The sequence below is a fragment of the Prionailurus bengalensis genome, chromosome B4 (assembly GCF_016509475.1).
Source record: "Prionailurus bengalensis isolate Pbe53 chromosome B4, Fcat_Pben_1.1_paternal_pri, whole genome shotgun sequence".
NCBI lineage: Eukaryota > Metazoa > Chordata > Mammalia > Carnivora > Felidae > Prionailurus > Prionailurus bengalensis.
The window spans coordinates 66757158-66773049 of NC_057358.1; the positions used below are offsets into that span (position 1 = coordinate 66757158).

General features: G+C 34.3%; 1 protein-coding gene across 1 annotated transcript in view; it reads right to left on the reverse strand.

Moving 5' to 3' along the window:
* KIF21A (kinesin family member 21A) overlaps positions 1–15892 on the reverse strand; it is a 154674-nt gene that overhangs the window by 17082 nt on the left and 121700 nt on the right. Inside the window, 8 exon segments of the mRNA XM_043563325.1 lie at position 2176; positions 2744–2758; positions 3447–3485; positions 5816–5944; positions 7329–7433; positions 9996–10210; positions 12893–12947; positions 13298–13358. Of these exon segments, the coding sequence (XP_043419260.1) occupies position 2176; positions 2744–2758; positions 3447–3485; positions 5816–5944; positions 7329–7433; positions 9996–10210; positions 12893–12947; positions 13298–13358 (620 nt within the window).

Below are 15892 nucleotides of genomic sequence, written 5' to 3' on the forward strand. Positions count from 1 at the left end.
ACTATGCACTATGGAAATGCAAAGTTTATCAAAACATCGTTCCTATCCTAAAGGAGTTTAAGACAGGATCTGAATTGAAATAGTTGTATTGAGAAGACTAAAGATGAGAGTGAATTATAACATAATAAATATATAAATTGGATATATCTTTGCTCAGAGCAGGAAGAAAAATTATTATGTAGAAATGTGTCCATTATATAAAATAGATGGCACAGTATCAGAACAAATAACAGGAATAAAATAAAACTGTTTTTTTTCCACCTTTTCAATGAAAGAGAACAATCCTAAAGATGCAATGGGCAGAAATGATTAAGAAGAAATGTAAGCCCAAGATAAGTTAGAACTGACAATAGAGACTTATTCATTGAATTCAAGTATTTCTGTGTTTAAATCATTATGTCACAGGGTTTTGGAAGGATACAACATAGTTGACACAAAAATCATTGTTGGTACACTAAGATCAATAAGGGGCACAAAACATGTAGGCCCCTTTTTCCAAAAAGCAGGGGAAAAAGTAGACTTCAGGAATTACAGATGGGTAAGACTTCTTGTTGAGTCTCACAAAGGGAAATACTGAACGAATCATTATAAACACTTAAAAATAAATGCTCATCAATAAGAGGTAACACTAATCTCATGGGGGAAGTTCTTTGTAGGGTTAATAGCAAATTAGAGAAATATCATATTCATAACACATGTTGACTCCAAAAAGGTCCATTACATTAAGCCTTTCAAATGATATCCTTGTGGACATGGTAGGTAAGAACAGAACAGTTGGAGTAAGGTAGTTCCATTGGTGGAGAGGCACACTTAAGGAGTCAATGTTCCTGTCAATTTCAAAGAAGTCTTCAATATCTAGTCAATATTTCTCTAGCACAGAAAACAGAGCTGGCATATATATTAAACTGATATATTAAAGAACTGGACACTGGTATGTACTGCCTAGGAAAATGACAAACAAAATTTATTTGCTTTAAGTACCCACTTAACACTAAAATAATCATTGGATACAATTTAACGATAAAATTTAAGTAGAAGATAGAACAAAATGCTTCAACTAGTAAAAGCCTTAATAGTAGCCTAGATCTAAAAAGCTGAAGAGGGCATTATGCTAAGCGAAATAAGACAAAGATACATGCCATATTATCTCTCTTATACACGCAATCTTAAAAATATACATTAAAAAACCCAATCTCATAGATACAGAGAATAGATTGGTAATTGTAAGGGTGGGAAGTGGGAGGTAGGAGAAATGGCTGAATTGCTTTCTGGGTTTATTTCAGTTTAAATAAATTGAAATACATACACACACACACACACACACACACACACACACACACTAATAGCCAAAGAGATTTTTTTTAATAGAATATAAGATCAATGAATCAACAATTTATGGTTCTTCTATAAGCACTTTCAATAATGTGTTCAATAGAAGTAAATATTTCAGGAGAAAGAACATAATAGAGTTACTATATTCTGCTGAGGGATCTGGAAGGAGGTTGAGTTTTAGATGCTAGATTTTAAACACTGAAAAATTGGGACATTTTCAAAAATAGTAGAAGCAAAACGATCTGTAGACTACATCATATAAGGAGCAGATAATGAAACTAGACCTACTGAACTGATAGGAAAGCATTCATTGGAGAGGATTCAATAGTAGGTTAAGGCACTGAATATTTAAAGAGCTGTCATATACACACAAAAAGAGATGTGCATGGATTAATTCAATTAATTAATTCCAGAAGATTAATTCTGGCAGAGCTCAAGAGGGCTGATGAATAGAAACATTAGGAGATAAATATAAGCTCAGGGCTAAAAGAAACAAACAAACTTTATTTTTAGAGTAGTTATTGATGATTTTGAAAAGTAGAAGTTGTTCATCGTCACTAGAAATGACACCAGGAATTGTTGCCACTGGATATGTAATTACAAAGTCCAATGTATTATTTGCATACATGTGTCAATTCTTGAAATTAATGCTCAGTAACTTGTTCGTAATCTAAGAAGTTAACCAAATTAAAACTGAAACAGAAGCAAACTTCCCCCAAAAGTCTGAATCTCCGTTTTGAAATCCTACTGATATGAGTTCATATCTATGAACTGAAGCCATCGAATTAGAATTATAGCTTCAAATATTCAAAAGGTTTGAACTAATGCACAGTCAGATGCTACTCTTACTTCTCAAACAAAATATGTATGTATGTATATTCCAATAAGCTGATTATAAAGAAAAAATCCATGTGACCAGCCTAAGGTATAAGAGTCTGTCATGTCAAAGTTTGTAATATTACAAAAGTAAATATTTGCCTCCAGTGACTTATGTATGACACAATTTTGGAGGGTAAGATGCTTTTTTCATTTTTATATGTTTTAATATCATTGATTTTTCAGACTTCTGAAGAAAAATAATCTCATAATTAAATACAGCATTTTACTAGATACTGAAAAATGCTCTCCAGTATTCACAATATTAGTACTAATATTTTGTAGAGATTACCTTATACCAAAGATAATAGAAAAATACAGAAATTGGAAACATACATCCATAGTATTTCTTTTAATGTTAAAATTAATCTATTCACATTCTGAAATATAGAAATCAACTTTAAAATAGTTTAAGTTAACGTTATATATTGCAAAGTTGTAAAATAACCTGAGTTGAAGGGGGAAAAAAGCTTATTCTTGTTCCATGCAAATCAGTAAAGTCTTGTAATAAATGAGATTAATTTCCTCTGCCTACCTTCTGGAGGATCTACTGATGATCAGCAAAATGGCCATAAACAGGAGAAACAAGTGCAAAAAGAGAGGAGACAAAATGATAAGTGGAAAGAGGAAATGATAGAAAGAGAGAAATTAAGGATCCAAAAAGAAAAAAACCCACAACATGAAAAATTCAACATTGTCATCTTTAAAACAGCATCTATCAGTAAAAATATATTTGTTATTTTAGAAAAGCTCCTTTAGTTTCTATTTCTTTTTATATTTTATGTATCATAGTATCTTTTGTGCCCCCCCCTTGCATATCTTTTTTTCTTCATCACAAAGCTTTCCATAAACTTTTTACTTATAATCATTAAGCCAATAACAACAACAAAAATACCTTATTTACCTCCCACACTTTGAAAGACTGAAACATTTAATCACTGAGGAGCAATGATATCAATATTCATAGAACTTAAATTATTTCAAATAAAAGATTTAGATTATAGACAGAGAACAAGCATCACAACTTTCTGTGCTATTATACAAAAAAGGTTTGCCAGTTCTTGGTCTAAAAGGGATGACAAAAATATATTAAAATTAATATGTTTAAAAATATTAGTATGTTTATACGGTTTACAACTGGTTATGCATACAAAAGTGAGATATGCTTATAGTTTCTCAGAAGGCATTTTAGAACATCAATGAAATGCCAGAATGTAGGAAAGATAGAAAGAAAGTACCTGTGTACTTCCGACAGAGAGGAGTCACTTTCATCAGACCTACAGTGAAAGAGTTAGAATTATGAGGAAAAAGAACACAGATGTCAACAGGTAAAGACACTGGGACTGAACTGAAAACTGACAGTATGAATAATAGGAATATAGCGAACATTTCCTTTATTGTGAATGCCCCACTTTTCTATTTGCACTGGATATCTGCAAATATACAGCTGTATCTGGCAATATATTTGATTCTTATGTTTTCTACTAAGACTTTGGGTGGGGTAAAAACTTTCTATTACTAATCCACAGAAAACCTATTATTCCTCACTTCTAAAATTAATGCCCCAAAGAGGAACAATATCAAGTAAGTAAAATACATCACTTTAAGATTCTTTCTATTTAATTTGATTAGTACTAGAACATTTTTCCCATTTAAACAGCTATTAAGGAATTTTTATCCATCTTGATAATTACTTTGGATTTAGATTCTAATGTGGAAACTGCACAAATGCATTTTATGTTTACATGGAAAGCAAACTACCCAGAATTCAATAACCTTTGATTGTGACTTATCTCAAAAACAGTTTCCTAATGAGGGAGTCCCTTAGTAATATGAGACTTTAGTGAGATTTTAAAAATAGGTGAGCCACTACTGTCAGCCATACCCTGAAACCTCCGCGACTGACAATAAGTTGGGTTCTTATAAAAACCTATTGAAGAGTGCCTGGGTGGCTCAGTCAGTTGAGTGCCCAACTCTCGATTTTAGCTTAGGTAATTATCTTATGGATCATGGAAATGAGCCACACATTGGGCTCCACATTGACAGCATGGAGCCTGCTTGGGATTCTCTCTTTCCCTCTCTCCCTCTGTCCTTCCCCTGTCCATCCTCTCTCTCTCTCTCTCTCTCTCTCTCTCTCTCTCTCTCTCTCTCAAAATAAATTTAAAAAAAAAAGAAAAAGAAAATCTACTCAGTTTGTTTATTAGGCTTGGGGAAAAAAACAGAGTGAATACTGACATGGAACATAACCAAAAACTATCTATGGGATCTACTTCCAGCTGGTGAAATATGCTAGCCTCAAAAAGAAAGTGATTCAAAGGTAGGTGAGTCTTTGAAAGCGTAGTCACTTATTCTGAGTTTTAGCTTATAGAGATGACAACAGCATCAAATTACTGGTAGCTTATAAAATATTTCAGTAGAAAATATAAAACTATGACTAGATTGTCAAAATTATCAAAATACTGACAAAATTTTATGACTGTGAATGTACAGACAAAATTTAGTAAACCTTCATATCACTAGTGAAAATGGACTTCCCGAAGGCATTCTTAACGTTCTTCTATTCTTTTCTCAATTAAATGGAAGGTATGACTTAACAATGTTAGAGGATTTTTTCAATAACATGAAATATTTATCTATCTAGATCACTTTAAAGGGTAGACCATCTACTGATTAAACTATATTAAAATCTAACTTTAAAAACTTTGTCCATACATTAAGCAGATTAAAAAATTCTTTCAAAATGTGTGCTTCTCTAAGTCTACAGAGACATCTGGCATGTTCTGAACATGCCAGACAGATCTTAAATAGCATCCTACAAATCTCAGAAATTGTTGATCTACACAGGGAGATTACAGCATTGAAAACAACAGGGGTGGGAGACTGGATATGAAGTACATACATCCACTATGCTACCATTCAAAATCAAAGCAGATAAGTCAGAGTTAATAAATATTTTATGGCAGGACTGTTAGTATGAATTCTTGCAAGAGAGATTCTGGCTCAATGTGGGAATACTTTCTCACTTCAAATTTAATGCAAATTATAATTTTCACAGGCCTCCAACTTCTCTTCCTCCACAATCCACCTCAGTCCTAACCCCCTCCACCCAAATACGAGCTGTCTTTATTTTATTTTATTACTGACTTTTTGTGGTGGATTTGTGTCAAACCACCAAATGCTAACAACATTTTACACATATAACAATGGACTTTGTAAGCTGTTATATGCACTGAAGGTAAAATAAGTTGCCTCTTTTCAACTCAGGCTATCTGCACTAGAGGCTTTTAGTATCCCAACAAATTTAAACTTAGAGTGGTCTCAAAGATATTTGAATTCTAATTTACATAGAAATGAAAAGGCAAGACAAGTGCTGAAAGTTTAGCAATGCAAATCTACAACAGGGAAAAATGTTCAGCAGGAAAATAATTTTCTCTAATCTTTTCTATATTGTTCATTTCCTGTTGGAAAAACACATCAAATATGGCCAGAGTTCACAAGTCAGACTTCATCTCCCACACAAAGAGATGGCTAAATGTGTTCTGCAGACTCTATTGAAAGGTTCAGACTACGGTAATAAATAGAGGGGCTCTTTTCCATAAAGACTTACTTATCCTGCTGAACTGATGTGTTTCCCTGAGAAACAGTAAGACGGTTAAAAACATTCAGTTCATTACGGGGCCGGCTTGGTGGGGAAGAAGGAGGTGAAAGACTAGCCTCTGAGGTTCCAGAATCTGAGCTACAAGAAAAAAAGAACATTAAATAGGTGGTTTTAATCAGTTATGATTTGTTAGGAATGTTATAAGAAACATGCTTTTTTAAAAAAGCTTTTCATTAGAGAATTTCTTCTTCCTCTCTTCCTTTATTCTAAGATAAAATACACTCTGAACAATTAAAAAAAAAAAACAAAAAACTTTTCCACTGGATTTTGTTACATTGCCCACAAGATGGCACTAAGGAAAAACTTGTCTGCTGAAATCTACAGTCAATACAAATAAAGCAAGCCAAATTTAAAATTACAGTTTTAGAGTTAAAACCAAATTACTCACTTTACAGATGAGTACAGGGGAAAGAGAGCCAGAGTGTTTAAAACTGATTTGCCTTTTCCAAGATTTACTCACTTTTATTTTTACATTACTTATCTGCTCCATCCCCCATCTCCCAAATATCCCTGAGACATTCAATCCAGTAGAAATAGGAAAATTACAACTTTAAGTACAGGAAGCAAGGATGATTAGAAGGAGAACGTCCACGACATTCAAGTCAGCTAATCCAGTGGTCAAAGTAGAGTGTGCATGTCGGCACAGGAGAGAGGATGGTATAAGATTGCCCACTTGGGTACAGAAAATATATGAAAACTACTTTTTATGTTTACTTACATGTTAAAGAAATTAGCTTTGCTAATATTTAAATGGAGACTGGCACCAAAACTCTCCCTCCCTCAAGGCCATGTCAGAGATCTACCTGTTGCATGTAGCACCTTAGGTGACCTGAGGGAGGAGTAGGTGTGCCACAGGGGAGAGAGGTTTCAGTGGCTCTCATCCATTCACTCAGCTTCATGTTGTGACCTTGCAATTTATAAATGCCCATTTAAGTGGCTCATCAGATTATACTATGCACTGTTAAGTAAACTAACCCTCACAAAACACACAAACAGCTTTTAAGAGATTTCAGGAAAAAAAATTAAATGTAAAAGAACAGCAAGAAAATGGTACAACTAACACACCCTATGATGAACACTAGTTTCCTGTCAGCTATTTTACAGAGGTAAAGTCAATGTCAGTTTTATCAGTTAAAATCAATTTCAAATCTTTCTAGAAGACTATCTGAAATATAGATTCACTAAACTTCATCTCAAGTGTACATGAACTTTTTACAATGATATGCTCAAATAACTGGAAAATAAATAAGAGTACATGATTAGGGACAAGTGTTCAAATATGTTTACAGGTATGTGTGTGACCAAGAAACACTGAGCCAAACCAACAGCTGACTTGATCGTCTTGATTAGTCAAATCAGTCACAACCACAGATCTAGCCTGCATGTGGAAAATAATTTCACTATTGTCCTTTAGCATCTAAGTGCACCAGAGATTTTATGTAATCTAGTATAAGTAACTTACTGTTTTTGTTCCTTGGCCTTTGATTTTTCTTTTTCGTGTGCTTTTCTCCTGGTTATAGGGGAAGGCTCTGGTAGTTTTTTTTCTGATAGAGATGACTGTTTGGAACTAAAATAGAAAAAGCCTCTTTTAATCATCAAACTTTATTAAATATGTACATACAAGTTTGTTTGGCAGAGTTTCAACCTAAAATTTTTAATATATCAATAACTGCAACTTGAGAAAGAGTATTACCCGGGAACAAAAAAACAAAACTATGATAGGAATATATTACATGGGTAATTTTAGTTGATGGAAGCTTGACACCTGTATATTTAACTTTTAAATTGGCAATCTTATTAAATATAGGCAAACCTATTATCTTTGAATGTAAATATCAATGCTATACTGCCAAATGGCCAAAATCAATAAATGATTTTAAACATAAATGATTAGGTTGATTATAATTGTTACAGTTCGGAAAAAATTGTCTTTATAATCTTATAAGAACACAAAATATTAGAATATCAAAATATGAGAAACAGTGAGATTTAATGAAATAATACTTAGACACAGTCAAAAACAGTACTACCAGTAATCAGACACACACACAAATGACACACAATAATTTTACCTAATATTTAGGTACTAGTAGCTAAATAAATTTTAGTAATAAAAACATTCTTATTATAAATTTTAAATGTTGAATAGTGGCTGTATAATTAACAATTTAAGACTATTATTTTTGTGTATGTGATAATACATTCTGATTAAAAAATGAATTTTTATTATTGTTGACTAGTTATATTAATAAGAAGAAAACACTATGGAATTAGAATGTACAATTACCAGAATGGTAAAACTAAATATTTAAATTTCATGTCCCTGACTTCTGACCACAAGAAATCACAATTCAAAAATCCTTCATCAGTTAAATCATAAGGGCCACTTAAATAAATTATTTTACATCAACCAATTAAAGTCATGCAGTAATGACATTAAGAGTTACCACACCGAGAATGTCTTAAATTTGAACAGAATTACACAAGTGTCTGAATTTATGAAAACTTGAGAACAAATCATGTGAAGAGACACAGTCCAAAACATATATTCTACAACCTGTAATAAAGGATACACTTAAAAATGAAAAAAATAAAGGGGTGGGGGGAGGGCAAAAAGAAGGTATTACCTGAATCTGGATTCCAGGCCATAGATTAAGTCTTGAAGTTCCAAAAGTCTCTACTCAATCTATTCTTAAAATCTGTTCTGTTTATATCATTACCTTCACCAAAAGCATTTCTTTAACAGTCATCTTATCAAAAAAGCACTGAAGCCATAAGCTATACTGGTTAGCAATCTCTATCAGCAAATCCAATAGTTAATTACATAGGCCACATCAAGCACATGCAAGAAAGTTGTCATCATTAAAATTACATTTGGATCTAAAGGTAGCAGATGGGCTTACTCAATGGAAGATGGCAGAAATATCTTCATAAAATGAAGGAAGTTAAAAAAAGGTAACAAAACAAAAAAGGAAATTATGGGAAACAGATATTCAAAGGGGGAAAGTTTGTTATATTTTATTATTTGCAGAGTCATGTAATGTGTGCCATTTTTTTTGGCAATATTCCTCAATGCAGTAATGCGTTCATTCCATAAATCATTTGGTAGATCATATGTGAGGATTACGGCAAAAAAATATCATTATAACTCTTTACCAGGGGCACCTGGGTGACTCAGTCGGTTAAGCATCCGACTCTTGATTTCAGCTCAGGTCATGATCTCACAGTTCATGAGTTTGAGCCCCACATCAGGCTCTGTGCTGATGGCGCAGAGCCAGCTTGGGATTCTCTCAGTCCTTCTCTCTCTGCCCCTCCCCTGCTTGTGCTCTCTCTCTTTCTCTCAAAATAAATAAACATAAAAAAAACAAAAAAACAAAAAAACTTTACCAGTGAATGATCTAATTTTAATATAACTGTCCAAACACACATACACACATAGCATACATACACATACTAGCCTGAGTTGGGAAATCTTCATCCTCAGGACAATAGTTGTTTTGAATAGAATGTTCATATTACATAAATGGGAAAGAGAATATTACCTCCTTTAAAGCTTTAACAATACAAAAAAAAAAAATATTTTGTGCATACACTCATCCCAGACATGCAATGGCAAGTACTTCAAGGCAAAAAATTAGGAAGCCTTAAAATGATTGTTTGTGATTGATATTTCTTTTTCCTTATAGGGTTAGCAAAGGTTTGCTATCCTGACCAGACTCTTAGAACGAAAAATCATGCTCATTTAAAGCAAATAAAAGATGTTTTAAAGCTTCTGTTTTGTATGATGGTTTTATAGATATAACTACCTGATTTAAGTGTTCCTAAAAAATTTTGTCTATAATTCATAACTCAGCCTTTATGAAAATTATAATCCTGAAGAATGACCCTAAAACTTAGAAACAAGCAATAGAATTGAACAAAGAACATCTCATCTTAAATGATTTCAAATGTCAAAAAAATTAGGGGAGATAACACCTAACAGAAATTCCTTTGAAAACCAGAGATCTTGTTTACAGAATTTTAAAAAAATAGAAATAAGAAATTAGCAACATGCATATAAAAAATGTTTAAAAAGAAAGAAAAAGAAAAGCCAAAGAAAAGGAAGTTAGTGTAGCTGGGCCAGACTTACATGCTGCCTATCTTAGAAGGGAAGCCAGATGGGGGAGGGAGCTCTTTTTCCCTAGCAGAAGTACCACTTGTCTCTGTATTCATTCCAATCTCTTGCCCTTCTGCAACAGGTGTAAGAGCGCCAGGCAAGGAGGCATCTCCTGTACTAGTGTCTGAGGCTAGTTCACTGCTATCTGCATACAGCAATTCCATTTGAGTGGTGGTTCTCCTTCGGGCCTAGTCAGAGAATGGAAGGAAAAGCAATCAGAAGCAAACTTTTGCAGAGATGATTAGGGAATAGAGATTTAATATTAGTTTGAAATAGGTAAAAATATTTAGCGTGTCATTTCCTAGCAAGTGTCAAACATAGCATGTAAGATAGTGACAAGCCAGAGCTATAGCCATATAAGACCTTTAAAGGCCATAATAATAGCCAATATTTATATAATACTTATTGTATGCCAGGCAATGTTCGAAAACTTAATTACATTAGCATGTACTATCATTATCCCAATTCACCAATGAGGAGACTAACGCACAGAGACGCTAAGTAATTTACCCGAAGTCACACAACTAGTAAGTGGCAAAGCCAGATTCAAAAACAAACAACTTGCCACCAATATGACTATGCTACCCTGCCACTCATGGCCACCTCCCTCAACATAAAATTTTTTTAAAAAAGAAAGAAGAAATTAAACCAAAAGTTAACTGCAGGGAAGCTCAACTAAATTCTGATTTACCCCATGCTCAGATGCTCATTTAATATCACTTTCAGTTTTAAATTTTACTTTAATATCATTTTTTTAAATCTGCTTCTCAGTTTTTGTGACCCCATTCTCCTGATGCATTAGCTGTGTTTTTAACCTGCTTGCTGGATAATTCAACACGAGCCTACACGAGCTTTAGTAGCATGGTTAGGCAAGTGAAGGTTATTTTCCTAGAATCTAAATTCACTATACAAATTCCTTTCCTTACTCTTGAAAATGAACTGACTACTCTGTTGTTGTTCAGTTGTTATTATCACTAAGGTATTAATGGATAATCAAGGTGTTTACCAGATTATAAGCCTCTAAAGAGCAAACACCCTGTTTTATTCATCTTTATTTCCCCTGTACATAGCATAGTGCTAGTACATACCTATTTAACGTATACAGTTAACTTTACTTTTTCAATGATGAAAATAAATGAGAGGCGCTTGGGTGGAACAGTCAGTTAAGCGACGGACTCTTGATTTTGGCTCAGGTCATGATCTCACGGTTCATGAGTTTGAGCCTTGCATCTAGTTTCAGGCTGACAGCACGGAGCCTGCTTGGCATCCTCTCTCTCCCTCTCTCTCTGCCCCTCCCCTGCTCGTGCAAGCACGCTCATACTCTCTCTCTCTGTCAAAATAAATAAATAAATTTAAAAAAGAAAGAAACAGAAATGATATGAGATCCTTTCAGGCATATTTGAATGAAGTTCAAAAGGAGTAGTAAGTAGCACCTCAGAAAATTTTTGGAAAAAGAAAACTCTCCGGCCAGTTTTCTACACTCTCAGTTCTCTTCACTGCCAACAGCCCAAGGTAGGGAGGAATCCTTTTCTTAGGAATTCCAAACTGTAACGGTTCCTTCAGTAGATAATGTTTAGAGCACCACTTTACACCTCTCTCTGGTGTCCCAGAAGGGCATGAATATCTAGGCTTTCACAGGGCCTGAAAGACATTCAGGACCTTAAGAGATTTTCACCTCTACCTAAGACTGGATCCAAACCATACCGGAATGTTTTCTTTGAGTGTGGGAGTAACTTCTGCTTAGTCACTTAGAATAATAAAATAAAACCATATGTTACCAAGCTCAAGGATCATAAATACAGCCTGGAGATGTTTTTTTGATTGGCTTGACCAGTGTGTTAAAGATCAGGAAATTCTACATAAAAGTCTGTATTTAAGGCTTCTTTAGGAAAAAATAGAAGATCTAGTTGTCTTAGGCCTATAATCCTCATGGCAAAAATGAGCAAGAGTTGAGTGGTGGTTATTTGCTTAGGTGAGGCATGTCCTCGTCAGGCAATCACAATGACCCCTACTCATTACATCCAGCCAAATTATTCATTTGCATTACCTGACTATTCACTACGGGCCTTAACTCTGTCTTACCCATTTGCACAGTGTTAATTCTTTCAGGTCCTGATTCTTTCCATCCATTTAACAAATATTTACTAAGGACTACAAGAATTCCTTGTTTTTAAATATCTTAAGACAGTTAGTTAATTCATCTAGTATCAAATGCTACCAACACTGAATATGAAACATACCAAATATATCTTACACATTTAACAGCATGTGGCATTGATATTTTTTTAATTATACAAATATGCATTATAGTCTCATTAGTTTTTAATACAACTAATTAATGATTAAGAGTTGGCTTATTATTCAAACCACCTCAAGATACTACTTTAACAAAATATATGTGATACACTTAAGAAGATACTAAATGTTAAAATTTCAAAAACCTCCTGCCAATTAACAAATTTTGCAAATTTATGCTGTATGCCACCACAGGGTCTACAACCTCCTTTATAATTATTAGGAAACTTAGGTGACCTTAATAAATTACCACATAACTTCCTTAATGAGTAATGAAACTTTCAGGAAAAACCTAGAAGAAAATAAGAATTGGTCTCCATAATCATAGCTTCTCCAGTGGAAAAAGTGCAATAATACGGTAAAGCACAAGTTCCACAAAGGAGAAATATTGTGACATAATGTTTGTTTCAAAGGAGAATATGGTAATTACAGAACTAAAGTTGTTATACATGGAAGCGATGGTAAAAGCATGCCAACTTGCTAACCTTCTTAAGGTTCTGAGGCCTATGTGTTTATTAGTGATAACAGAAAACTGTGGGGAAGGATGCTTACCTGTTATTTTCAATTCTCCTTACCTTGCTTTTAGGTTTCACTTCACCACAAAGTTTCATAAGGTCTGAAGATAGTGTGCTAGATGCAAATAATTAACCACGGGTTAAAAGGGGACTTATAGAAAATGCTGTCTTCTATGTTTTTAACTATAGAAAACATCTTATAGGTCTACAGGGCAAAAAAGACAATATTTAAAATCAAAATGAATTACAAAATTATTCATTTTCTTTCCTTAAATATCCCGGTATTTTTGTGGTGGTTAAGTATGACTTAGTTTGGTTTCCATAATACTATTTCTAGTGCTATTCACTTAGCCATAAAATTCGAAATTATTTGTTTTATGGTAATTGATTGAAGCAACAAGATAAAAGTATTTAAAAAATTACAGAAACAAATAACATCTATTAAGTTTCTAAAGGCTCTCCTACCTTCCTTCTGATCCTGGACTGTTCAAAGGTGCATCCTCATCAGTACTATCCTCTACATTTTCTAAAAAAAAAAATGTCCAAAATCTAAGTATTATCCACATGCCACAATTTGAGTGACTGCAATCCCCATGCTATAATAAATATCAACATCTCAATATGGGCACTTTGGTTTTCGTAACTGAGTCCAAATAGAAATGTAGAAAAATACTTCTAAGAAACCCCTTTGATTATGTGTCCTAAAATGAGAAAAAGGGTCCAAAATAGAAAAACCACAAGTTTGAATCATAAAATATAGAAGAACAACATTCACAGGATGGAAATGAGATCATGTGTTTATCAGAGTATGTATATATTTTTCAGAGTATGTATTTATCCCATGCTATCCAAACATATGAAAACCCAGAGTAAAATACAAGAGAGAGTAAATGTTGCATGAGACCCCTTTAATGTACTAAGCCAACTTCAAAAACTATATAGGGGTAGACATACTTGCTATATTTTAATATGTCAATTTACTTAAATATTTTCCTTTATTTTTATTTTTGTTTTCAAGCAGAGAGTAAGAGAGTGGTGTGTGTGTGTGTGTGTGTGTGTGTGTGTGTGTGTGTGTGTGTGAAGGTATTCAGAAGTCACACATCAGCATGCAGCTCATTCATATGTACATAAAAGACAAAAACAATAGGTTCACATGCAACAGTTTTGTAAATAAATACAAGTAAATCACCACTATTTCAGAACAACTGTAACAGACTAGTAAAAAAGAGGAGAAAAAGCAAACAAGTAAAACTAGTAGGAAGTCAATAAATCAAACAGCCACTGAAAGTAAACTATTTAAAATGTCAGTGAGCCCCTAACATAGGTGCAGGTTTTTAAAATATACACATTTTATTATAAAATCATTCTACAAAAGCAAACATATTATAAATAACATATATTAATCAAAAATATATATGATTTATCCCTTTTTAACTTGTAATTTTGTGCATGTGGACTGTGGACAACTAATTCCTTTCTCTGATGTTCCCTTTCTTCCTCACTGTTTAGCAGATACTTTGATAGAAATTCAGTAATACTTGATACGTGATAGTATTATCTAAAATGGAGCCCATCTAGGACCCGTAAAAGGGAATTTACTTTCTGAAGTGAAGATCATGGTGGTCTTGAAGGCAATGTGTACCTCAAAGCCTACCACTAGAGGGAGGCTCAAGGACTTGCTTCACAGACGTGATAATTGCGTGTTAAGGTGACTGCATTAGTTGATAATATAGAACATGAGGTTATAAAGAAATGACAAACCTAATCTTTATTTTCCCATGCATAAAGGCTGGCTAAGATTTGCCAGTGTTTTTCTTGTAGAAACCAGTTAGTGTGAGACCAGTTAGTATGTTAAACATCATATGAGTGCTTAGTAAAAACTTAGCTCCTGCTTATGCATGTATGACTTATTTAGAGATAATTATGGTTTGACATGACCAACCTGGCCAGAGGATAGAGGCCCCCACCAGGAAAGTCACCAGATCAGACTCCTCTGCTGGACTGAGCTTAGTCTGAGCACTATGGTCATCTGGGCAATAGAACAAACTATCACCTCACTGTTGTACTCGTAACTCTGAGAATACACATCCAGCCCACTACTAGCTTCTTTTCTCAATGCCAGAAAGTTAAAGCTAAAGGCAGAGACTTGCAACTTCCGAATGCCTTGAAGTTCATCTGTATCAGTGTAAAGTTGAGCAGTGTCACATCACTGGAAGTAAACCAGGTATTTTCAAGTCTTTTTTTTTTTCAGTTATTAGAAGTTATAAAAAAAAAATAGTGTATAGAAAAGAGTTAACGGGGCGCCTGGGTGGCTCAGTCGGTTGAGCTTCCGACTTCGGCTCATGTCACGATCTCGCGGTCCGTGAGTTCGAGCCCCGCGTCGGGCTCTGTGCTGACAGCTCAGAGCCTGGAGCCTGCTTCCGATCCTGTGTCTCCCGCTCTCTCTGACCCTCCCCCGTTCATGCTCTGTCTCTCTCTGTCTCAAAAATAAATAAACATTAAAAAAAAATTTAAAAAAAAAAAAGAAAGAAAAGAGTTAACATAGCAGCCCAAACACTACTATCCTTAGAATGGCCTGCTTACAAAGTTGGACTTTGTCTGGCATCTGGAAACTTGATTCTCAGAGCATCCCCAGTCACTAGTTAGCTACCGAAGGTACTTACTGTACCTAGGTTGTTTGCATAAACAATATGGCTTATGCTAAACTCCTGCTTTCCTTCTGGGAGTCCTGAATCCCAGACAGATGGAACCTATGTGACCAGTCCCCAGGAAAAGCTTCAGGTGCTAAGTAACAAGGGACTTCCCTGGACATAAACATTGTGCACATGCTGCTGCATTTTTACTCCAGAGGGAAATGAAAATTCTGTATTATATCCCATAGAAGGGAAAGATCATAAGGAAAACTAGACATGGATTCCTCCAGACAACATCTGTGGTTTTTTGCCTTATGATCCAGCTGTGTATCCTTCCTATACTGCTCTCATGGATCTTTGCCATAAAAACAACCACATGCTAAGCCCCATGAGTCTTCATAGCAAGTCTCAAAGATAGGGGAGGTCT